Here is a 26,159-nt window from a genome sequence, read left to right as displayed (position 1 = left end):
AAGGCTTAGCTCAAACTTTCAGCTGAGATACAGAATAAGATCTTTCTAAATTCGGAGGATGAAGTTTGGCAAGTAGAGCACATGTACTTTGCAGATATCATATTAAGTAAAATTAGTAACGTGTGGATATAAAGACGACTTTCTAAGTGTTTGCCTTTTCCAGTGACCCTGGTCAGTGGGCAGAAATAAATCATCTTTATATCCACGTTACTAATATATATATATATTTTACAATTCTGAGTTTTATTTTGTAGTCATACTGATTAGTAGACATTTAGTTCCTATTTATAAAACCAACTCTAAAATTGCATTAATAAGTATTGGGCAACTTAATAAAGCTGTAACCTTTCACATCATTTCAGGAGCACAGTAACTATTTAAAGCCTTCCTGTAACTTAAAGACACAGGCTATATATATATATACACACACACACACATACATACACACATACATATATATACATACATATATACACACACATATATATTTTAGATAAATGGTAGAGGGTACTAAGGAGTAATTAACAGATGGGTGTGTCTTTGGTAATTAACACATACAAGTTTCCATTTAAAATCTTATTAATAAATATATAAAGAATATAAGACATTCAGCTCCATGCCTTGTCCATAGAAAACTCATGTTATGTATTTTTTGAATACATGGATTAAAATTTGGTGTTTGCAAATGATACTTTCTTTTGGTTTCTGAATCTTTGGTATTTTATCACCCTGAAATACTATATTAAATTTATTTATTTATTTTTAATAGTTTTAGGGATACAAGTGGTTTTTGGTTACTTGGATAAACTGTGTAGTGGTGAAGTCTGAAATTTTAGTGCACTCATCACCTGAGTAGTGCACGTTATACCCAATATGTAGTTTTTTATCCCTCACCCCCCTCCTACCCTCCCTGCTTCTGAGTCTCCAGTGTCCATTGTACCACTCTGTATGCTTTTGTGTACCCATGGCTTAGCTCCTATTTATAAGTGAGAACATGCTATATTTGGTTTTCCACTCCTGAGTTACTTCGCTTTGAATAATGACCTCCAATTCCATCCAAATTGCTGCAAAAGACATTATTTTGTTTGTTTGTTTTTCTAATGGCTGAGTAGTAGCCTGTGGGGGTGTGTGTGTGTGTGTGTGTATATATATATATATATATACACCATATTTTTATATTTTATATATATTTTACATTATATATACCATATATATATACACACACCATTTTTTAAATCCACTCATTGGTTGATGGGGACTTCAGTTGGTTCCATATCTTTTTTTTTTCTTTTTTTTTTGAGACGAAGTCTTGCTCTGTCACCCAAGCTGGAGTGCAGTGGCGCGATCTCGGCTCACTGCAAACTCCGCCTGCCGGGTTCACACCATTCTCCTGCCTCAGCCTCCCAAAGTGCTGGTATTACAGGTGTGAACCACCACGCCTGGCCCATATCTTTGCAATTGTGAATTGTGCTGTGATAAACATATGTGTGCAGGTGTCTTTTTGATATGACTTCTCTTCTTTTGGGTGGATACCCCGTAGCAGGATTGCTGGATTAAATGGCAGATCTACTTTTAGTTTTTTAAAGAATCTCCATACTGTTTTCCATAGAGGTTGTACTAATTTACATTCCCATCAGCAGTGTGTAAGCGTTCCTTTTCCCCGCATCCATGGCAACATCTATTGTTTTTTGACATTTTAATAATGGCCTTTCTGGCTGGGGTGCAGTGGTGTCTCATTGTGGCTTTAATATGCATTTCTCTGATGATTACACACATTATTACTTAATAGTACCTCACCGTCATATTCTCTGGATCCATAGATCATGTTATAATCAGAGATTATTGATAACCCTTACTTCCTATTTTGGAACAGGGAATTGTTACTATGCATTTTTAAAGTAAATCCCACTAGTGATACCTGACTTATTCATTTAGTTGACACTGGACAGGGGTTAGGTTAGGGCTTGTTAGCCCATTGCTTTAATTCGAAAAGTGGGTTCTCCATGGATTAAGTTACCTTAATCCTCTGTGTCCAGTCAGTTGGCTGTTTAAATTATGCTTAGTTGATGGTGGTTTATTTTAATTCAAAGGTCTTTAAAATGGAGTAACCAATATTTTCTAACTTATAATCTTTCCTATTGGTTGTCTCATATTAGTTTTTATAGATGTTACTTATCACAATTAAAAAGTTTAAGGGACAGATTAAATTGCAACTTCCTGCTAAGGAACTGAATTCTCCACACCATGCTGTCCATTGGGTAAACTCCTGAGATCACAGAAGCTGCATCACCTGAACTCAAACCACCACCCTACACAGGCGAATGGCAACTTCCCAGATAAATGGTTGAAAAACCAGCCATCTATGAGGACCAAAAAGAAATGGTCAGGGTGACCAGGGGACCAACTAATCTCTACCGGGTCTTCCAGCTTCGTAGTGAAGCCTTTAGAATGGCAAGTCCAGGAATACCTTGTTTCATTCACAGACTTTTTTTTTTTTTGAGACGGAGTCTCGCTCTGTCGCCCACGCTGGAGTGCAGTGGTGCGATCTTGGCTCATTGCAAGCTCCGCCTCCCGGGTTCACGCCATTCTCCTGCCTCAGCTTCCTGAGTAGCTGGGACTACAGGTGCCTGCCGCCACGCCCAGCTAATTTTTTTGTATTTTTTAGTAGAGACGGGGTTTCACCGTGTTAGCCAGGATGGTCTTGATCTCCTGACCTCGTGATCTGCCCTCCTTGGCCTCCCAAAGTGCTGGGATTACAGGCGTGAGCCACCGTGCGCGGCCGACATTTGTTTTTCACAAATCGAAGGTTTGCGGCAGTCCTGCATCCAGCAAGTCTGTTGGCACCATTTTCCCAACAGCAAGTGCCCCGTTAGCATGTCTCTGTGTTGCATTTTGGAAATTCTCATAAAATTTAAAACATTTTCATTGTTATTACATCTGCTTTGATGATCTGTGATTACTAACCTATGGTGTCACTATTGTAATTGTTTTGGGGTGCCACAAACTGTGCTCAAATAAGACAGTAAACTTAATCGATAAATGGTATGTTCTCTGACTGCTCTACCAACAGGCTGTTCTTGCCTCTCTCCCTCTCCTCCAGCCTCCCTTTTCCCTAAGACACAATAGTATTGAAATTAGGCCAACTAGTAACCCTATAATGGCCTCTGACTCTTCAAGCGAAAGGAAGAGTCGCAAGTCTCTCACCTGAAATCAAAAGCTAGAAACGACTAAGCTTAGTGAGGAAGGCAGGTTGAAAGCCAAGACAGGATGAAAGCGAGGCCTCTTGTGACAAACAGCCAAGTTGTGAATGCAAAGGAAGTGTTTTTGAAGGAAATTAAATAGTGCTATTCCAGTGAATACAGAAACTATAAGAAAGCAAAATAGCCTTATTACTGATTAGGAATCAATTTGAGTGGTCTGGATAGAAGATCAAACCAGCCACAACATCCCCTTAAGCCAAAGCCTAACCCAAACAAAGGCCTAACTCTCTCCAAAGCTATAAAAGCTGAGAAAGGTGAGGAAGCTGCAGAAGAATTTGAAGCTACCAGAGGTTGTTTCATGAGGTTTAAGGAATAAAGCCATCTTTATAACATGAAAGTGCAAGGTGAAGCAGCACGTGCTGATGGAGAAACTTTAGCAAGTTCTCCAGAAGATCTAGCTAACATAACTGATGAAGGTGACTACACTAAGCAACAGATTTTCAATGTAGATGAAACAGTCTTCTGGTGGAAGAAGACGCCATCTAGGACTTTCATAGCTATAGAGGAAAAATAAATGCCTAGCTTCAAAGGACAAGTTGACTCTTGTTAGGGGCTAATGCAGCTGATGACTAAGTTGAAGCCAAGTTCATTTACCATTCCAAGGATCCTAGGGCGCTTAAAAATTATGCTATATCTACTCTGCCTGTGCTGTATAAATGGAACAACAAAGCCTGGCTGACAGCACATCCGTTTACAGCATGGTTTACGGAATATTTTAAGCCCACAGTTGAGACCAACTGTTCAGAAAGAAAGATTCCTTTCAAAATATTACTGCTTATTGACATTGCACCTGGTCACCCAAGAGCTCTGATGGAGAAGTACAAGGAGAAGAATATTGTTTCCTGCCTCTTAACACAGCATCCATTCTGCAGCCCACAGATCAAGGAATAATTTTGACCTTCAAGTCTTATTATTTAAGAAATACATTTTATGAGGCTATAGCTGCCATAGATAGTGATTCCTCTGATGGATCTAGGCAAAATGAACTGAAAAGTTCCTGGAAAGGATTCACCATTCTAGATTCCATTAAGAACACCCACGATTGGCCAGGTGCTGTGGCTTATGCCTGTAGTCCCAGCACTTCAGGTGGCTGAGGCGGGTGGATCAGCTGAAGTCAGGAATGCGAGACCAGCCTGACCAACATGATGAAATCTCATCGCTAGTAAAAATACAAAATTACCGGGCATGGTGGCACCTGCTTGTAATCCCAGCTATTTGGGAGGCTGAGGCAGGAGAATCGCTTGAACCCAGGAAGTGGAAGTTGCAGTGAGCCGAGATCGCACCCTTGCACTCCAGCCTGGGCAACAAGAGCAAAACTGTATCTCAAAAAAAAAAAAAAAAGAACATCCATGATTGATGGAAGAAGGTCAAAATATCAACATTAACAGGAGTTTGGAAGAAGTTGATTCCAACCCTTGTGGATGACTTTGAGGAGTTCAATATTTCACTGGAGGAAGTAACTACAGAAGTGATGGAAACAGCAAGAACTAGAATTAGCAGTGGAGCCTGATGATGTGACTGAGTTGGGGCAAATCTCATGATAAAACTTTTTTTTTTTTTTTTTTTTTTGAGACAGAGTCTCGCTCTGTCGCCCAGGCTGTATTTGTATTTTTAGTAGAGACGGTGTTTCACCGTGTTAGCCAGGATGTTCTCGATCTCCTGACCTCATGATCCACCCGCCTCAGCCTCCCAAAGTGCTGGAATTACAGGCGTGAGCCACTGCGCCCTGCTGAGGAGCTGCTTTTTATGGATGAGGAAGTAAAGTGGTATCTTGAGATGGAATCTGCTCCCAGTGAAGGTGCTGGGAATATTGTTGAAATGACAACAAAGATTTAGAATATTCCAGAAAGTTGGTTGATAAAGCAGCAGCAGGGTTAGAGAGAATTGACTCCAATTTGATAGAAGTTCTACTGGGTAAAATGTTGTCTTTCAAACAGCATCCCATGATACAGCGAAATGTTTTGCAAAAGGAAGAGTCAATCAATGCAGCAGACTTCACTGTTGTCTTATTTTAAGAAATTGCCACAGCCACTCCAGCCTTCAGCAACCATCCTGATCAGTCAGCAGCCATTAGCATTGAGGCAAGAACCTCCACCAGCTAAAAGATTACAACTCGCTGAAGAGTCAGATGATCATGACAATTTTGTAACGCGAAAGTATTTTTAAATTAAATAATGTACTTTTTTTTGTTTTGTTTTGAGACAGAGTCTCGCTCTGTCGCCCACGCTGGAGTGCAGTGGTGCGATCTCGGCTTACTGCAAGCTCTGCCTCCTAGGTTCACGCCATTCTCCTGCCTCAGCCTCCTGAGTAGCTGGGACTACAGGTGCCCGCCACAATGCCCAGCTAATTTTTTGTATTTTTAGTAGAGATGGGGTTTCACCATGTTCGCCAGGATGGTCTCGATCTCCTGACCTTGTGACCCACCCGCCTTGGCCTCCCAAAGTGCTGGGATTACAGGCGTGAGCCACCACGCCTGGCCAGGAATGTACATTTTTAAAGACATAATGCTATTTCACACTTTAAATAGACTATAGTATAGTGTATAAGCATAACTTTTATCTGCACTGGGAAAACAAAATATTATGTGACTTATTTTATTGTGACATTCATTATATTGCACTGGTTTGGAACCAAATCTTCAATACCTCTGAGGTATTCCTGTGCCAAAAAAATGAAATTTTGGCCAAAAAAATGAAAAAGTTTTAGATCCTGCATGAATGCCAATGATTCCTTCATTCTCTGGTCTTCCACAGTCTGAATCCCAACTCCCCTTAGGCCCTGTTTTTTTTCAGCATTACATCTCCCAAACTAATATAAAGTGAACGGGTGCATCTCTTCCCTAGGCTTTGAAAAATTGTTTTGGAGTTTGCTGTGAAAAGATAAATCAACTCACAACTTTCTCTAATAACTAGTTTATTAATATCTGTCCAATAAGAGAATTATTAAAGAAATGAACCCAAAACAGAAAAGTTAAGAAGGACTCCCTTTTCTTCCCCTAATTTAAATTTGTACAGAGATGGTAAGTGGTTTAGTGAGTGGTCATGACAAGCCACACATGTGAACATCACTACATTCGCTTATTTGGCAGTGAATGATGTGGAACACAGAGTGACATACAAGAGGCCGTGATCAAGGGGGACTTTCCATAGTTGATGAGTAAATGCATTTCATTCCTATGTAGTCACTGATGAGTGGAAGTTAAATGCTGAAGATGTCTATGAAGGCGGAAGTCACCTTGCATGGGCTTGGCTAGAGAAAGCCTTCTGCTCTTCTGGCTGAGCACTAACTGATGGGTGGAAAATCAGTAATGTTATCTGAGTCTTCCCATCTCTGATGTCTTTTATTACTACTTCCTGAAATGTGAAGGAGTGTTTCTAAGACCCCATTCATGCACTTAACCACTTAAGTATGAGATCAGTATTCTTCCATTATATGATTTAAGGCGGAAGTTCTAGCTTTTTAACCAACCCTCCCCAGAAACACCTTGTGATGACCCTTCTTACTGATCTCCATCCTGATTTGTGCACACACATTTGCTGGGTTCTGTGCCAGGCACTGGGGTTGGGGAGAGGGTGATGGTGTGAACAAGGGATATGGAGGCATGTTTTCTGTTCTTGAATGTCTCCAGAGGGGGACTTAGCAAGTAAATATGTGGTTTGTGTAATATGGAAAGAGCTGGGATGGGTGGATATACAAAGTATTCAGAGAAAGTAAGAAAGGGGACATAAGTGTCATTTGTCCTGGACTTATTGCTGTTTTTCCTTAAACAGTGTTGGGGGGAGAGAGACAATTTTGAAGTGACATTTGAATGGGGCTATCAAGGGTGGGCCATCAAAATTGAACATGGAGGGAGGAGCCAGATGCTGCAGGAGGAAACAGAATGGGCTGAGAAAGGTGCAAAAAAAGCAGTACAAAGGCATGGACAGGCCTGCAGAGCTTTGGGGCTGTTCAGGAAGGAGGGATGGAAACAAGGCTGGGAAACATTTGGACATTACGATGCAGGTAACTTGAACTACTAAAAATATCTTGATGCTGGGGAGGGATTTAGTCACACTCGATTGTACAAGAACTTGATGGTAATATGAAGGGTTGATTGGAGGAGAAAGATGTGGGGCAGTGAGAACAGCTGGGGCCCCGAGTGGTGGCCTAAGGGACAGGAGAGAGCTGTGCAATGGAGCCAAACGATATTTATCATGGTCAAACCCTTTGACATGGTGGCTGATTGGATGTGTCAGTAGAGGGTTTTCTGAGAATGACCACTGTTTATTACTTGCAATATTAATTTTGTAGCTATAATATTTTCAGATTATTTAAACCAAAATTGGAAAATATTCAGAAAACTGAAAAAGTGACAAAGGCTTAAAACCCAAACATACACATCATAGTTTTAATTACCAATGAATTTAAAAATATGTTTTCTATCCAGCCTGGGCGACATGGTGAGACCTCATCTCTACCAAAAAAAAAAAAAAATTAGCTGGGCATGGTAGTACATGCCTGTAGTCCTATAGTCCCAGTTACCCAGGAGACTGAGGTGGGAAGATCTCTTTAGCCCAGGAGTTTGAGGCTGCAGTGAGCTATGATCATACTACTGCACTCCAGCCTGGCAGCAGAGCTAGACTCTATCTCAAAAAAAAAAACACACACACACAAAACAAAACACAAAGAATATGTCTGTCTGCCCTAAATGGTTTTCAAATTTTTGAGTTCTTTATGTAAATTACTTAGCCATTATAGTTATAAAGATTATAGAAATAGTGAACAATCATGATTTGTTTAGATTTAGGATTCGTTGAGTTCTAAATGAAATATACATTTGAATATTATTATTTGCTTCCCCGATTAAAAAATTCATTTTTGATGATTCAAAAACATCCATTTTTATAATTAATGAGTAAATAAACTTTTTTTCATTTTATAACTATTTAATATATCCAATGCATCTCTATCAAGAGAACATTTGAAATGGTTTGGGAAATGAGCAAAATATAAGATTTTAACAGATGAAGCTTCAATTCAGTTGTAAGAACATAAAATCCATTTTGCTTTTTATGGATCCATTCCTAATTTTCCTTCAAAATCTCCCCTGACCTACAAAAAATTAGCCAGGCATGGTATTGGGTGCCTGTAATCCCAGCTACCCGGGAGGCTAATGTAGGAGAACTGTTTGAGCCTGGGAGGCAGAGGTTGCAGTGAGCTGAGATCGCACCACTGCACTCCAACCTGGGCAACAAAGCGAGACTCCGTCTCAAAAAAAAACAAAAAACAAAAAGCAAAAAAACCTCCCCTGACCTATTTCTAACTGGCGTTTTCTTTGTGTCCCCTCCAGTGGTGGATGCCTGCCAACTACTATAATTGTTCTACAGAACAGCAAATGTGTGCAGCCGTTTATAATCTTTTCTGTATGAGGAAGACTGTAGCATGCTCCTCTTTTAATAATAGGCAAAGAAAATAAATTGGGTGTTATTCTTCACAAATGCAAAAATCTGTAATTTTGTGGATGGAGTTTCTATGATTCATTTTTCCAAGTCACTGTGGCAAAGGCTCTGCACAGCAATAAAGTAATGATAACCCATTGAACTGTTCATTGACAATATCACCGTAAGTCCAAATATTTAGAAATGGGATTTAAAAACTTGTTTTTATTTTTAAAAACCTTTAATGAATGTAAGCAAGAAACAGTAAAAATACAATATGATAAAAACAAATGGTTCCCATTTGTTTTTTATAAATAAACTCATGTTTCTCAATTACTTCTGACCAGAGGATGTTAGTTTAATCAAATCAACGTCTAGGGATTCTATCTGAGACAGTACCGCAAAACAAAGGGCAGAACTCAAATGACTGTCATCAACTGAAAAGAAGTAGAAAGTGTAAGATCACACCCTTTTTGCTGAATGTATATATCTCTATTCTATAATTCATGCTTGTGTATTGATCCTGTGCAGGCTAGTAGGAGTGTTTGCCCGTGTGTGTGTGTGTGTGTGTGTGTGTGTGTGTGTGTGTGTGTGTGTGTGTGTGTGTGTGTGTGTGTGTGTGTGTGTGTGTGTGTGTGTGTGTGTGTGTGTGTGTGTGTGTGTGTGTGTGTGTGTGTGTGTGTGTGTGTGTGTGTGTGTGTGTGTGTGTGTGTGTGTGTGTGTGTGCGCGCTTCGTGCTGCCCACGTCCAGCCAGACTGTGATATTGCCATGCGCTGGAGAGCACAAGACAGTGACAAGCCTGAAGAGAGACCTCAGGACACTGGGCCCTGATGAGTGCAGAGCATGGTCTTTAGAATCTCAAGCAAAGGGTTGATTTCAGTCCCTTTACTCCAAAGCTGCAGGCAGCACAGCTTAGGGAAAATCAAGTGGAGCCCTGGGTTCCAATCCTGACACTTGCATTTGCAAAGAACTTTAGACAAATTACAAACCGTCTTTGGGTACTGCGTCCTGATTTATGATGGTGGATGATTTTCCTGAAACCTGCCTCATTTTCAGGTTTATCTGGGAATTGACTGTAATAGTGTGGATGTGACGGGTTCTACACCTATTTGGTGATAAATGAGTTAAAATGAGTACTGTTCCAACTATTGAATTTTTAAAATAATGAACCCCAAATTTGTCCATCTCTGGAGCCACAGAAATTTTTACAGATGAAAGCCACTCTCCTATTTGAAGAGTATAGCATGTCCCCTGGGGTCATCTTTTCTTCAGGGTAAATATCTCTGTTACGTCAGTAACTGCTGCATATGGGGATATGTACAGTGATTAAAGGCTTTCAGCATGTTCAGAGCACAGTTAGGTCATGGCCCTGTGTGTGCTCTTGGGCAATTATAACGTTCCTGACTCTGTCTTTCATCATGTGTAAAGTAGAAACAATAATGCCTCATGGGATTTTAGTGAAGATTAAATAAGATAGTGTTTATAAAGCATTTAAGATGAAGAAGTGTTTGATGCCTACTAAGTGCTCAACTGGTGACAGCTTTATTATTATTATTGTTGTTATTATTATTAGGCTTGGTTTCGAGTTTCTCACCATCCCAATTGGAGCTTAAAATGAATGACTTTGTGGCTATGATTTCAGAGACAGTTGCAGGACTGACTTTTCCAAAATATGAACCCAGCGCCCCATACAAAAATTAAAATCCTTTGTTAAAATACAGATAAACTTGGAAGAGGTATTAGGTATTGGTTGTGAAGAAAGCCCTTTGGTTTCCTTCCTGTGCGAAGAAGCAAGCAGTGCTCAGAGGGCACTACCAAGGCCGGTGAGAATGGTAAGTGCTGCTGACAGCTGCCCAGTCAGCATCATCCTTTCTAAAGAGGTGGGGGAAGTCAGTTCTCTTTGTAAACACACACTCTCTCTCTTTCTCTCTCTCTCTCTCTCTCACACACACACACACACACACACGAGGGAATCCCAGGGCCACTGTGGGGTGAGACCTTCCTCAAGAGCAGGAAGGATGTTGAGGAAATAGTGTGGCCCAAATGGGAAGAACCAACGATGTCATGTGACAGGTAGATCAGGCTGAGCTCTGGAATGTGCTTGGGGATAAAAACAATGAGGGAAGAAAAGAAAAAAAGAGATTTCATTCCAGGCATAAGACCAAGCAGGAGGGCAGTGTCTGCCCTGCCTGGGGCATAAAGCCTCTACTAAAAATACAGTGGTAGCCCAAGGAAGCCCTGTTCCTAGAAGACAATATCTGGGCAGTTGGCAGCAACTAATGACTTAGATAGGTTTCCTTGACTTTAGGACTCTCACTTTTACGTTGGAATTACATTTATTATGTTTGTGTATCATCCTATTCTTCAATCTCCTTACAAGCAGAGGTGCTGCTGTTATTCCCATTATCTTCAATTTCCCAGCACCCCGCAGAGGGTCTGCCCCACAAGCAGTGTGCACAGTTAACGTTTACTGAACACCACAGAGTTGGGGACAGGGTGGAGAAAAGAGTAGGGCACATAGGAGAGGGAGGTGAGGTTGAGGTGAAGAGATTTGAGGCGCTCAAGACTCCCTTTGTCTGCTCCCTGTATTTTCCAGCACTGGCCTTGAGTGTTCAGATGCCAGTGCAGAAGGAGAGGGAGAGGAAGAGTAAGAGGCCCAGAGTGAGGGGAGCGTGAGGAGCCCACCCTCGTGTAATTCCTGCCTGGCTGCTGTGCCATGAGGTGAGCGGTCCCCGAACACAGGAACCAGGCTTCTTTGTCGGGACACCAGTGCCTGGCACTGAGTAGGTGCTCCACATTTTATGACGTGAATGAACAGGAGAGGAACTGAGCACCTCCAAGGTCAGTGCCTTCTGCCACCTTACAATAAGCCTGGGAGGAAGGTGGCACCATGTCCAGCTGTACAGGTGAGAAAGAGAGTTTAGAGCTGTGACCTGTCCACGCTTTCCCAGCAGCAGGCGCAAGAGCTGGGGTCACACCCTCGATTCACTACCAGGGAGCCTGGTAGAGGAGGGAGAGGGGCAGAACATCAAGAACAACTCAGAAAAATAAAGGAAAAGCAGAAGGGATATTAACTGACTGGAAGAGTAGCAAGAGTTGGAAGACAGAAAAAAGGAACAAGTGCATCAGAGTGTATTTTGTCATTGTTTACTCTATTCCCTTTTTATATTATTTCCTTTTTTTAGTGTATTCAGTTTTATGATGGAGTGTTTCACAAGTTTATATGATAAGTTTCCTACTATTGTATCTAGAGCTGAGCTTCTATTAAAATACACTAATTATTAGCATGCATTCAGTTTAATCTACATGCTGCTATAGCCAGCTCACTCTCTTTCCATATTTTCTATAAAATGTTGCAAGAGCCAGGCGTGGTGGCTCACCCCTGTAATTCTAGCACTGTGGGAGGCCGAGGTGGGCGGAAACACCTGTGGTCAGGAAACACCTGTGGTCAGGAGTTCAAGACCAGCCTGGCCAACATGGCGAAACCCTGTCTCTACTAAAAATACAAAACTTAGCCAAGCATGGTAGCACTCACCTGTAATCCCAGCTGCTCGGGTGGCTGGGACACGAAAATTGCTTGAACCCAGGATGCAGAGGCCTGGGCGACAGAGCGAGACTCTGTCTCAAAAAAAAAAAAATTTGCAAGAGAGGATGTTTAATCAAAGGTGGTGATCGATGTAAGAGGAACTGAAAAACCTCATGTGGTTTTAATATTCCTTGAAATGGCGGGTGCAGCTCAAGATGTGTCCCTCCACTATCCGGGGGCCTGAGTCACGTTTTTCCTTTCTAATGCTAAGTCCTCTCGCATTACTCACTGACTTATGTAAGCATGACTGTATTTCCAGCCCTCACTGGTTAATTTTCTTTGGCAAAGCTGTCTTTGAATAACCCAGGATTTCTGGCAACCAAACAACAAACTCTCATTAAAATGACCAGTAGACTCAAAAGCGTCATGTAAAATCTGTACAATCCTGTTTTCTCCTATTTTGTACAGCACTCTAGGGAATTCATAATGCCCTCTTTGGAAGGAGAAAAGGCAGGAATGCTAACTCAGAAACATGACCTCATTTCCCAAAGCATGTTTAATGTCGCTAAAAATAAAAGCGAAGCAATTGTGTCTACCTGAGCACAAAGAGAAGAAAAGTTTTGTCATTTTTCTGGCACATGGTAATTGAATCTGGCCTGTCCAAAAAATTCCATCTGGACCACTGGGATATCCCACGGAGGATCTACTCTTGGGACTACTCTGTGCCAGGCAGGGATGTTGGAGCCAGAATCCAGGCGCCCTGTGCTGGGTTCACTCCTGGCTCAGAAGGAGACAAGGCCAGGAGGAGTGGGCCAGGCGTTGGATGGGAGTCTCGCAGCGCTAAAGCCTCTTGAAGCATTTGGCACTCCCGCCACAGATGCTGGGGCTGAGGTTGAATCTGAAGGAGGAGTGCGCACTGGGGAAGGAAGGAACACATATGCACAGGCCACACAGGAGAGCTCCGAGAGCGAATGTGATGTGCTGGAGCCTGGCAGGAAATGTGATGGGTAGGAAAGTCAAGTGGAGGGCACTGGATGGAGAGCGTGGACAGGATAAGAAGATTTTATTTTATCCTGCTGATGTATCTATTTGGGAGCAAAGGTGTCTGTTCTGACCACTCTGGTAGTGGACTGAATACATTGTAGAAAGAGAGTAAAATGAACAAACCAACCACCAGGCTCCACGGAAAAACCGAGGTTTTTCATTCCGTGTTTTCATTCAAATGGTTTTGTTCCCAGAGGTGGTCCAGGAAAAGCCTTTGCATTCACATCAGCTACATTGTGAATTTTTTTCAGGTATAACTCACATACCATAAAATTTGCCATTTTAAAGGGTACAATTCACCTGGTTTTAAGAATGTTCAAAAAATTGTGCACATTGCACCACTAATTCCAGAACATTTCCACCATCCCCCAAAGAAACCCCACACCCATTAGCACTGCCTCCTCGCTCCCTCCCCCTACAGCCCCACTAATCTACTTTCTGTCTATGGGTTTGCCAATTCTGGACGTGTCATATAAATGGAATCATACAACATGTGGTCTTCAGTGACTGGCTTCTTCCACTTAGCAGAATGTCTGCAAGGGTCACCCATATTGTAGGATGATTCACTACTCCATCAAATTCTATGATGAGTTTATAGTTTTTCCAACAAGAAAACCAGGCGTGTGCCACCACACCCAGTGTATTTTTAGTAGAGACAGGGTTTCACCATGTTGGCCAGGCTGGTCTCGAACTCCTGACCTCAAGTAATCCACCCATCTTGGCCTCCCAAAGCGCTGGGATTACAGATGTGAGCCACTGCACCTAGCCAAGAAGTACATATTTGGCCCTTAGGGTTTTCTGGCCTTGTCTTTATACTGAATCACCATATTCTCCTCCAACTGATGGAGCATACTTACTTACCTCTCCCAAGTAGGAAGAGGCATGCATGACTTCTATCATTCCCTTTTTAACTATGGTAAGAGATGGAACAGCTGTAGAACATTCTCTGTATTTACTACTGATGATGAGTTCTGAGTAATAATATTTTTGGGGCGGCAAGGGAGAAGTAGCAATTTATTATCTATTTTTGGGGGCAACTCTAAAATTTAATTCTGTTCTATTCAAGGTATTTAAAATAAGAAGCACACAAGTTTACTTGTTCATGATGTAGCCTTTGAATTGCCTTAATAGATGTCACTTTTTTTTTTTTTTGCAACCTGTATCATATATACCTAAGAGAAATAAGCCAAAGGAACAGCCTGAGGTTCCCCCAAGCCTCTAAGCCCCACACACTTTCAAATTACAAGGCAACTTTACTTATCGTGGGGCGATTTCATCAACTCTAAGACTCATGTTCCTGCTTTCAAGGAGCTTGCGGTTGTGATGGGAAGACATTCAGGCTACCAACAATGTAAGATAATATTGCCAAAATAAGTTACAAATATTTTTAACGTGTCATAGGATATATTTATGTGCATTCTGATCTTACTTTGCTGCTGGCTCTCCTTCCTCCAGCAAACTGAGCCACTGATCCTACTTCTGTGCCTCAAAAACCGAGCACAGAACGAAACCGTGGAAGACACTTGTGTTCTGTAACCAGCACGTTCCCTTCTCGGAGGCCACTATAGATCTTACTGGAGATGCTTCCATGGAATGAAAGTCATTAGAGTTCAAGGAGACACAGGCCCTAGAAATGTCTAGTTCTGCATTTCAATGCACTGTTGAGCTCTAAAAGAGACAACGCACCTGTCCTCTAGATGTACGCTCTGGGGATACCCTTATTGGGTTTGCCTTCTGGCAGAGGCGCCTCTGCAGGCGGGGCAGGGCCTGGCAGGCGGAGCCTGGTGGGCGAGTGGGGCGGGGCGGCTCCTTCGCTAACTGTCCGGATTGGGCAAGACGGAACTTGACTGGGCGGGGCCTGGATGGGCGGGGCCTGGATGGGCGGGGCCTGGCGGGAGGGGCGGGGCGGCTCCCCAGCTAACGGTCCCGGCGGGTGGGCGCGTGCCCGCGGGCGGCGCCTGCAGGGCCCAGCGTGGGCCGGGAGCGCGCCGCCCCCGCCCCCGCCGGCTCCTCGGCCGCCGCGGCTTCCTCTAGCGTTTCCCCCGCCGCGCGGGCTGCTGCGTACGGGACTGCGCCATGCGGATCCCGCCCTCCCGGCCCGCGCGGGGCCTGTGGGCGCGGCAGGGCCGGCCGTGATCGGGCGCCGGCGTCAGGGGCAGGCGCTAGTGGCGCCCGCGGCGCCGCGATGGGGGAGAGGTAACGCGGGCGGAGGCCGCGCGGGTGCTGGGCGGGCGGGTGGCCGCCGCGGCCCGGCTGAGCGTCCCTCTGCTTTCCACAGGTGGGTCCCGGTGACCGTGCTCCCTGGCTGCGTGGGCTGCAGGACCGTCGCGGCGCTGGCGTCCTGGAACGTGCGCGACGTGAAGGAACGTATCTTCGCCGAGACTGGCTTCCCGGTGTCGGAGCAGCGGCTGTGGCGCGGCGGCCGCGAGGTAGGCGGTGGCCGGGGGCGCTGGGCTGGGCTCCGCCACGCGGAGGAACGGCGGGTGTCGAGGGCCCGGGGTGGGCGACGCAGGTTTCCGCGGGCGGCGCGAATGACTCCGGCAGCGCGGCCACCTGTGCCTGTCCTGAGTTGTGGCTTTTCATCACTTGCCGTTTCCATTTGCATCCCCCACCCCGAACCCCATCATTTCGTCTGAATCTTCACTTTCTGGAATTCAGAGATTTTTTTTGGTGGACATTGGAGTCAGAAGTTTTTTTTTTAGGCATCATCAATGAAGTGACTTAATCATTACTCATTTATTTCTATTTATGTAATAAGTTTAAGTAGAATGTTGGTAAATATCTTCACCTTTGATATATTGGAAGTTTTTTCTCCATTTTTGATACAGAAATTTAGCACTGAAAGAATCTTTAGACATAATATAGAATCTGTTATCTTGGGGAGTACACGTACTAAAACTTCTAAACTTCAAGTGATAGATTGACTTAATAGGTCAGAAAATTTTGGAAAACAAGAATATTTCATATTGTCATGTATTCTTTAAGACTGGTTAAAATTCTATAGCTTTCTTAAAGGGGGAGTTCAGTTGAAGACATTTTACTGACAGTTAACTTACTCTTTTAAAACATTTCTTTTTTTCTAATAAATATCTTCATGTGATAACATCATTTCCAGCATTTAAAAGAGTCACAAAGAGTAGAACAGATAATACAAGGAATACTTGAGCGTATAGGATGACATTTCAAGTGTTGGATTTCCTTACTGCTCGATACAAATATTATTGGTGAAGTAGTTGGTATCTATGATTTTTCCTGCTTCAGTGTAATCCTGACTTTCTGTGTGCTTGAGTCAGTTTTCTAGTCCTTTGCCCTCCTTGACACATTTATTACCTGTTTTCATGCTTCTCGGGGGATTCATCAGTCTTTCTGATCAGTTCCCCAAGGTGTTCGTTGGCATGCAGACATTGACTTGATTGAAGGCTTTATTATTTATTTTTACTTTTTTAAAGAGTTCAGCTTTTTACTGAACATGCTGTAAAACAGGTTGGGTCAAAAAGTCCAAAGCCATGTCATCACCAGAGTCGTCAGATTCTTTGCGTCCACTTCCTTGTGCTCAGCTGGAGCAGCAGCAGTGGAGGGGCATGACTGGCCTGTGGATGAACCTCTAGCCGCTAGAGCAGGTCCTCCAGCCCCTACATTGCAGAAGAGGCTCCTGATGTTGACATTGGCCAGGGCCTCTGCAAACAAGCCAGGCCAAAAAGGTTCAGCATATCCCCCGACTGCTTTTTTTCCTTTTTTTTTTTTTGAGACGGAGTCTCGCTCTGTTGCCAGGCTGGAGTGCAGTGGCGCGATCTTGGCTCACTGCAACCTCCGCTTCCCTGGTTCAAGCGATTCTCCTGCCTCAGCCTCCCGAGTAGCTGGGACTACAGGCGTGTGCCACCACGCCCAGCTAATGTTTGTATTTTTAGTAGAGATAGGAGGCGGCACGGGGCGAGGGGGTGGTGTTCACCATGTTGGCCAGGATGGTCTCCGTCTCTCGACCTCATGATCCGCCTGCCTCGGCCTCTCAAAGTGTTGGGATTCCAGGCGTGAGCCACCGCGCTCGGCCCCCCGACTGCTTTAATGAGGGCATTGATCTTAACCTCCATGATGGACACCTCATCGTAGTGTAGAATGAGGCCCCAGTGAAGTCTACAACCGCTGAGACAGAGGCATTTGAGTGCCGGGCTTGTGCTGCTGGACCGGGTGCTAGTTGCTGGATGAAGTGAGGGCCTCACCCCAGCATAGCCTTAGCTTCTTTGGAAGGAATGGACCTCTTGGTGGCAGTTGGAGAGGCTGATTGAGGACTTTAGGCAGACTTGTGAAGGAGCAGTCTGTCTTTCCTACTCCTTTCTCTATGCCTGCTCACATCTCTTAACCTTCCTCTCCTGGGTCTATACCCACTTCTTTGGTTCCTCCTCTGGTTCTCCTTGATCATCTTGTCCCCTAGATGTGGTCACACTGACAGGCTCCGTTGTGGCTAGCCTTGCCATTTAGAAGTGTTTTTGCAGGTGTCCCGGCAAAGCATGGATATGGGATGGTGAAAGTGGCAGGGTGTGTTGACTGTTTGGGATTGGGGGTGTGGGTAGACAGGAGTCTAAGTAGGACCCTTTTGTCCTGGTATGAGGTAATGAGGTTCTGGACTGTGGCTGTAAAGGTGAAACCAAAGGAAAGGATATACAAGAGACTTTGCAAAAGGCAAAATTGCCACAGTTTGGTACCAAATGGATGTGGACGTCGGGGATGGGTGTAGAATAAGTTGGAAGGTCTTGCCAAGGACGTTGGCAAGCTTTGAGTCACACCAAGAAAATAAAGATGTAATCATCAGAGATAAGCACATACGGAGGGGGAAGTATGGTGACCAGTTGCTTTTATATGTAGTTCAGCTGTTGGTGAGACATAAAGAAGCATCTAGGAAACTAGGAAACGGAGAGGTGGGTGCCTTAGGTCCTACTTCCTGTCCTGCCTGTGTATATGTAACAGACGCCAAATTAATTCATGAGTTGGGGACTGATTTCCTATTTCTAGTGTGAATGGGATAAAGCTAATTCTAACTAATTTTAAAGTCTCTGCTAGATAGTGATATTCAGTAGGCAGCTGCAAATCTGGAACTGAAACTCAGGGGAGAGAGGTCAGGCTGGAGATAGTAACTGATGCTGGGCACATTGCTTCTTCTGTGTTTTGGTAAAATGTGTTGAGAATATGCCTATTATTTATTGAGCCGCTGTGTTACAGATACTGTTCTATGCATGAGGGATTTGTCTTGGTCTCCTTACTTTCTGTACATCATCTTCATGCTAGTCTCCATCTCTAAAACACAAAGCTGAGTATGCTATTACAGGTCCCAGATTATAAAGCACTTTCATGCACATATTCCCACTAAACCTTAAAGCAAGCCTATAAAAACTAGTTCACTCTTTGCACAGGACCATTCTTCGCAACAACAATTTAGAAACAACCCAAATTCTGTGACATATTAATGACTATTGTACACCAATTAAAAATGAATTAACTAAACTGTACACAAATTTAAAAAAAAATTTTTTTCAAATAGAGACAGTCTCACTGTGTTGCCCAGGCTGGGGCTTTCTTTTAATAATTGTTTAACAATAGAATGATCATCTGTGATCAACTGGAGAACAAGAACAGTGTCAGTACTTACCTCTGTACATCTTCTCCCCAGCCTGTATTCCTGTCCCTCTTCCTTTACCCCTTTGTGCTGATTATTCTCTTGCCTTTTTGGTAGTTTTAATAGTTCTATAAGTGTGTGCATTTGTGTGTATACTTACATATGTATGGATATGTGTTATGTTTTTATATATGTGCATATATGTTTGTGTTGTAGCCTGAGTACGTAACCTAAACAATATGCTGTTTACATTCAGTTGTTTTTAAACTTTATAAGAAACATACTGTAGGTAGCAACTTAGAGCCAGCTTATTTTATGCAATCATATTATTATTCTTCTAAACTAATTTAAACACAATTTTTTTTGGTCCTCTTAATATGTGTTGCGGTCTCATAGAGCTCTGTTATGAGCAATACACTTTGGAAATGTTGATCAGAAGAATGATTTTGTTTATGTTAATGATCCCGATTCATCATTTAAAAATTTAAATTATGTTAATGGAGAAATATATGTATTTTTATCTATTTGTAATTAACGAAAAATCTTTTAGTCTCTTAAATTTTTAAATAAAGTTTTTGACTAAATCTCTGTTCCCTGGAATATTCACTTCTCCAGACAACTTCCTTAGTGATAAGAAGATTTAACGAGCATTACTTAAGTGAAAAAATTTGAGATAATGTCTTGAATTTACAGTATTAGAGACTATATTGCTTTTCATACATTTTCTTTTGTTTTTTTTTTTTTCAGTTATCTGACTGGATCAAGATTGGAGATCTGACTTCCAAAAATTGTCATCTTTTTGTAAACCTTCAATCAAAAGGCTTAAAAGGGGGAGGTATAATATTGACTTTACCAGAAGTATATACCATGTTGGGTTGCACAAAGACTGAGTTTTTTTGTTTGTTTGGTTGGTTGGTTTTTGAAACTGAGTCTTGCCCTGTTGCCCAGGCTGGAGTGCAGTGGCACAATCTTGGCTCACCACAACCTCTGCCTCCTGGGTTCAAGCAATTCTGGTGCCTCAGCCTCCGTTCAAGTGATTCTCGTGCCTCAGCCTCCCAAGTAGCTGGGAAAACAGGTGCCTGCCACCACGCCCAGCTAATTTTTGTATTTTTAGTACAGGCGGGGTTTTACCATGTTGGCCAGGCTGGTCTTGAACTCCTGACCTCAAGTGATCCACCATCTTTGCCCTCCCAAAGTGTTGTGATTACAGGCATAAGCCACCGCTCCCGGCCAAGATTGAGTTTTAATAAAGAAGCCGGGAGTAGAATGGTGGTTGCCAGAGGATGGGGGCAGGGAGAAATGGGGTGGCATTGGCCAAAGGTACAAAGTTTGCTATACGAATAAAGAAGATCTGGAGATCTACTATACAGTACAGGGCCCATGAGTAACAATACTGTGTTGTATTCTTAAAAACTTACTAAGTGGGTAGGGTAGATCTGATATTAATTACTCTTACCGTAAAAGTTTAATAAAGCACAACAGAGGAGATGGGAGGAAACTTTTGGAGATGATGGATAAGTTTATGGCACTGACAATGATAGTTTGATGGTTTCATGGTACATACTTATCTCCAAATGCATCAAGTTGCAAAATGAATATCTACAGTGCTTTGTATGTGAGTTGTACTCAATAAAGCTGTTTTAAAGATTATGTTTTAAAAATGAAATGAAATCATATCCCATTGGGATACAGTGAGGGGACATCAGGGCCAGAGGAAGACAAGTGTGGATGGAGCTAGTTGAGTTATAAGAATGAGTGGGGGCCAGGTGTGGTGGCTCACACTTATAATCCCAGCACTTTGGGAGGCCAAGGTGGGCGGATCACGAGGTCAGGAGATCAAGACCATCCTGGCTAACATGGTGAAACCCCATCTCTACTAAAAATACAAAAAAATTAGCCGGGCGTGGTGGTGGGCGCCTGTAGTCCCAGCTACTCGGGAGGCTGAGGCAGGAGAATGGCATGAACCCAGGAGGCGGAGCTTGCACTGAGAGGAGATAGCACCACTGCACTCCAGCCTGGGCAACAGAGTGAGACTGTCTCAAAAAAAAAACAAAACTTGAGATTTAATAAAATTGAATCTGCTTTACTTTCTGCTGAATTGCTTCATCAGGTAGATTTCTGTACCAGGGTGCTGCAGTGAGATATATGCAGCCGTAACTTGTATAGTTATATGAGGTCTCAGATTCAAGTCACACATTGGTGACAGTTCATGGGAGTTTTTTTCTAACTCACTTAAAATGTGTTCTGTATTTTAGGTCGATTTGGTCAGACAACTCCACCACTTGTTGATTTTCTCAAGGACATTTTGAGAAGATATCCAGAAGGAGGACAGATTCTTAAGGTGAGGCACATGTCGTGTTCACGTGTTATTTACTTTGATAAAAATGAGATGAAGTAAATTTACTTGAAAGTCCCGTTAGTGTTTAAATTTTTAAAATGTTGTCTAGATTCAAATGGCTGTGTTATACCTCTGTGGCTGCGGTGTACAGCAGTGTATAGCTCCATTTGAGAATGGAGTTGATATAAATATGTGAGGTGTTCTGGGGCAAAGAAACTAAGCTACTGGGTGCTGTAATCAGCAGTGTCGCTCCAGGAATGTTCTCTGTAGATCATTGTTCAGGGCTTTACACGTCAGCCAACCAACCAACCAACCAACCAGCCAGTCAGCCAACCAGCCAGCCAAATACATTCTACGATTAGAGGCTTGAATGCATGTCCATCGGACTCCTGATTTGGGAGGTTTGCTTTTTTGGGAGGGTTTATTTAATAGGATAATTATTTTATTTACTTATTTCCTTTTGTAATATGTTTTTTAGTTTGATTATACTCTTTAAAAAACAGGCTGGGCGCAGTGGCTCATGCCTGTAATCCCAGCACTTTGGGAGGCTGAGGCGGGTGGATCACCTGAAGTCAGGAGTTCAAGACCAGCCTGGCCAACTTGGCGAAACCCCATCTCTATTAAAAGTACAAAAATTAGCCAGGCGTGGTGGTGGCTGCCTGTAATCCTAGCTACTCAGGAGGCTGAGGCAGGAGAATCGCTTGAACCCGGAGGTGGAGATTGCAGTGAGCTGAGATTGCGCCACTGCACTGTAGTCTGGACAGCAAGAGCCACACTCTGTCTCAAAAAACAAACAAACAATAAAACAACAAAAAAAGAAAAACCAGTAATCATCAAAGAAAGCAATAATGGGAGATACTGCAAAAATTAGATTTAGTGTTTAATAAGAAACTTCCTTAATTGTCAAAGTAGACCAGTTGTTACGCATTTTCCTTCTCATTAGCTTGTTTAGTGTTTATTACCTTCAGTATCTTGGCCCTGGTTATATTTTCTAGTTTAGATTGTAAACTGTGAGGGAATCAGGACTGGGTCTCTTTAACTTAAGAGAGTCATGCTCAGGTAGGCACTCACTGAGGACTGTTGTGTCTTTAGTGATCGTGGTGAGACTGGGCTGTTGGAGCAGTCCATCTTTCAGCATAGGCACCAGTGGTTCACAGAAAGCAAATTCAAAAACAGTTTTTGTATTGACTTAATAGGAAAGTGAGGATGGAAAGAGTATTGCTATGAGATGGTTTTGGGGTAGAAAGAAGTGAACAGAATACATTTAAAATAAAGGTAGAGTGGTAACAGGAGTAGGTTGTCATCTGTTCAGAAGTGAGCGAGTGGGATCCTTGCTGAGAAATGAGAAAGGTCTATGGCAAAGAGCTGAGGGCTACACCTTCCACTTTACTTCTTATAGATACATTTGTATTGTAGCCAGTTCAATGTAATCTTTGTTTCTTGGATGTTGTAGTAGAATTAGACGGTTTTAGATTTAATAGGAGTCTTAGAAATCACCAAGACCTACACCACCACCTTCTATGGTATTTGTGTTTGCTGAAATAGGTCCAGAGATCTTAGTGACTTGCCCAAGACCAAATACAAAATGTATTGTTGCTGTTTTTCAGAGTTAGTTTACAAACAATCTCTCAGGATTACAATTTAGGGGAAAAGCTTCCTATCCTATTTTTTATTCAACTTGAGAATGAGTGGAACCTGGGACTTAGATTTTATCTTTAGTTTTCTGCCTCTCTGCTCCCTACACATAAATAATAAATAGATACACATAAATAATAAATAGATAAATAATAAATAGATACCTGAATGAAAACAAGGTCGAACATCTAAAGTGCTATCATTTTGTAAGTTAACATTGTGTTTCACTACCTATTTAATTCTTATTTCCCTCCTTCATATTATTATAATATCCTAATGTAAATAAGATTGTTAAGTTTTAGGGATTCTCTGGGATTGAATGAGGCCTAAAAAATTAAAATCCCATGAGAAATAGTAAGTTATGTAACAAGGAAGAATCAGTAGCTGATAATGAGGCTGCGGGAGGCATGACTTAGCCGTTCATGTTTGGGGTGGAACAGCTGGTGGGTACCACACTCCAGCCCTTTGTGATGCACTGGGTGAACTGAACACAATCTCAAAACAGACTTTTCACTTCTGCTCCCTCAGTCTCCTTGTAGTTATTTTGTTTCATGTGGACATTGTATCACCTCTCTACTCTGATGTAGGCATCACTGTTGACATTGCTGTAGTATCAGTTAAAGCGCTCTTCAATTTTTGCCCATCTGTACCTCCGATTTAGTGATCCCAAGGTTCTGGGGAAGTAAAAAAGCTCTTTTGATGATCATGGGGTTGGATCTAGGAGCTGATTCTTGATTCAGATTCTGGAGCTCCCTTCAAACTGACCAGAGCCCAGCGTGATTTTGGTAGGTGCAGAAGTAATTGGGGTTGTTAGGATTGGAAACTTTGTTGAGGCAAATCTTGCAGCTTGCCCTTTCCCTTCTACATTATGGGGAGCTGGTCACCCTTCCACTCACCCACCATTCACCAAACAAATGGTAGTGCTTTCTTCTTGATGAAAGGAATGAGTCAGTCCTGACCATCTGGAAGCTTTCAGTTTAGTGCAGGACAAAGACATTTTTATATCTCAGGCTCTCAAGAAAGCAGCCAATTGAAGGGTACATATAGATTGCTACTATTTGGTTTTATAGTTTTTCTATGGAAAGGTAAGTTTAGTAAGCAAAGGATAAAAAAGGTCTATTTTTGGCAATCACTCAAGCTTAAGTTACCTGCCACACAGGACAATATGTGCAGCTTTTGGAAATAGAATGATTTCCTTTGAACAAAAGCTTTGGGTAGATTGTAAATATGAGACAGTTATAAGTAGGGCCCAGGATTAATTTGTTAAGTGATAGCAAATTAAAAGACAAAATTTAGGTGCAAATAATTGGAGAAGGACTTATCAACCATACTGTCACATGTATGTAACAATTACTTTCTGTAGTAGCCTCACCAGATCTTAAAGGTAATGTTGCAAATAGTGGGTTTCCTTTATTTAAGTGTATTAACTTTTTAAATATTGTAGATAAATACAAAGATGGGCAGTAGATTACTTTGTTATTAATTACTATTTTTTGGTATATTTTTTGGTTAGGAATTAATTCAGAATGCAGAAGATGCTGGGGCGACAGAAGTTAAATTTTTATATGATGAAACTCAATATGGAACAGAGACTCTTTGGTCAAAAGATATGGCGCCATATCAGGGTAAGAATCAATAATTAGGAACAAATTTTATTGTATGCACTACATACAATAATGCTTTGTTTAATGAACAGTCTAATTATCATTTGTACTTTTTGGCATGTTTATGTCCACTTCTTCAGATGTTTTTCTCTGCTTTTGGTGGGAAGGTGTCTCCGCCAGTTGGTATTTTTAGAGAACAAAGAATAAAATCTGAAAACTCAAAACAAAATGACAAGCAATGTAATGACCAAAGCATCTTATTCTATTCAAACAACTTGTATTTTATATTATCAGGAGGATAAAGGGACACCATTTATGTATAGTAACACTTTCCTGCGTTTGGAAAGATGTTGTGAAAGGTCATGCTTTTGTGTATTTTCTGCTTTAGGAGTACCCTCGACATTGTTTGGAAGTTGGGTGGGAAGAAAGATTGAAGGAGAGGAGAGAACAAGGAAAATGAAAGGAAACATGAAAGAAAGCCATAAACTAATAAATTATTGATCCAATAAGAGAACCCTAACCAATAGACTCCTAATATCTCACTTCTACTCTGGGGAGCTTTGTGTCAAAAAGAATGTTCATAAATTGTAGTATACCTCTGGCTGGGAATGGTGGCTCATGCCTCTAATCCTAGCACTTGGGAGGCCGAGGTGGGCGGATCACCTGAGGTCGGAGTTCGAGACCAGCCTGGCCAATGTGGCAAAACCCCGTCTCTACTACAAATATAAAAATTAGCTGGGCGTGGTGGCGGACGCCTGTAATCCCAGCTACTCAGGAGGCTGAGGCCAGAGAATCGCTTGAACTCGGGAGGCGGAGGTTGTAGTGAGCCGAGATCACATCGCTTCAATTTAGTACACCTCTGAAGTCATTGTGAATGACTGTATGTGACAGAAAGTTACTGAGAAAAAGTGGGATCAGTTCAGACTTACTGAGACAGATTTTTAAAGAGATTTAAGTCGTGTTTTTAAAAAGATGTTTTACGATTTAGGAGGCCAGTTAACATTGTTAGTTAAATATCTAGCATTTGTTATGTCTCATATAGTCATTCTTAGCTCACATTTGTCACTTGAAAGTTGTACTTTCTATACTCTACAAAAAGAGGTGCGTGGGACATAACATCAGGAGGTGTGCGTTCTAGTCCTGACTGCTGCTACCTTAGTGACTTGGGCCAGTCATCACAGGGGTCAGATCATTTTTATAATAAGAGGATTAGCCTGCAAGGTATCTTGTCTCTAAGAGCCTGTGACTTAATGTAACATTGGATTCAAGAGACTTCAGATTAAGTCCTAATCCTACACAGTACTACCCCATTGTACAGCCCCCCATGCACTGTTACACTCGGTGGCAGCTGTGACCCTCACACTGACTGACTGCTTGCCTTCAAGTGGTATGAGAAAATCTTTCTCCCATGTATTTTGAGGATTATATGAGATAATATATGTGATAATGTTTTATACCTGGTATCATACTGATGATGGTATGTGCTGTGGAACTGCTAAGGTAAGAGTGTAAGGAGAGCGTATGATTTTTTTTGCTTCTAGCCTTGACTTCACCTTGTTTTAAAAAACATTTGAAACTAGATTATTTTGCGAGTTTATGCATAAGTATATTTAGAGATAGGCTCTTTAAAAGTGGCCAATTTAAAATAAATGTGGGCTGGGTGTGGTGGCCCACACCTGTAATCCCAGCACTTTGGGAGGCCAAGGTGGGTAGATCACCTGAGGTC

General features: G+C 42.3%; 1 protein-coding gene across 6 annotated transcripts in view; it reads left to right on the top strand.

The window, feature by feature from the left end:
- SACS (sacsin molecular chaperone) overlaps positions 1–26,159 on the top strand; it is a 104,151-nt gene that overhangs the window by 43,389 nt on the left and 34,603 nt on the right. For 4 of the 6 annotated variants that reach the window (XM_054529384.2, XM_054529380.2, XM_054529382.2 and 1 more), the window contains exons 3-6: positions 15,527–15,677; positions 19,604–19,691; positions 21,112–21,197; positions 24,343–24,454. In XM_054529384.2, coding sequence (XP_054385359.2) covers positions 15,527–15,677; positions 19,604–19,691; positions 21,112–21,197; positions 24,343–24,454 — 437 coding nt within the window. Of the gene's footprint in view, positions 1–15,238; positions 15,445–15,526; positions 15,678–19,603; positions 19,692–21,111; positions 21,198–24,342; positions 24,455–26,159 lie in introns of those variants that run through there. The other 2 variants (XM_063714855.1, XM_054529383.2) reach the window with 1 other exon arrangement.

Source organism: Pongo abelii, chromosome 14, assembly GCF_028885655.2.
Source record: "Pongo abelii isolate AG06213 chromosome 14, NHGRI_mPonAbe1-v2.0_pri, whole genome shotgun sequence".
In the NCBI taxonomy this organism is placed as follows: Eukaryota; Metazoa; Chordata; class Mammalia; order Primates; family Hominidae; genus Pongo; species Pongo abelii.
The sequence above is the reverse complement of the archived record's forward strand: the minus strand, read 5'-3'. Positions and strand labels throughout refer to the sequence as shown.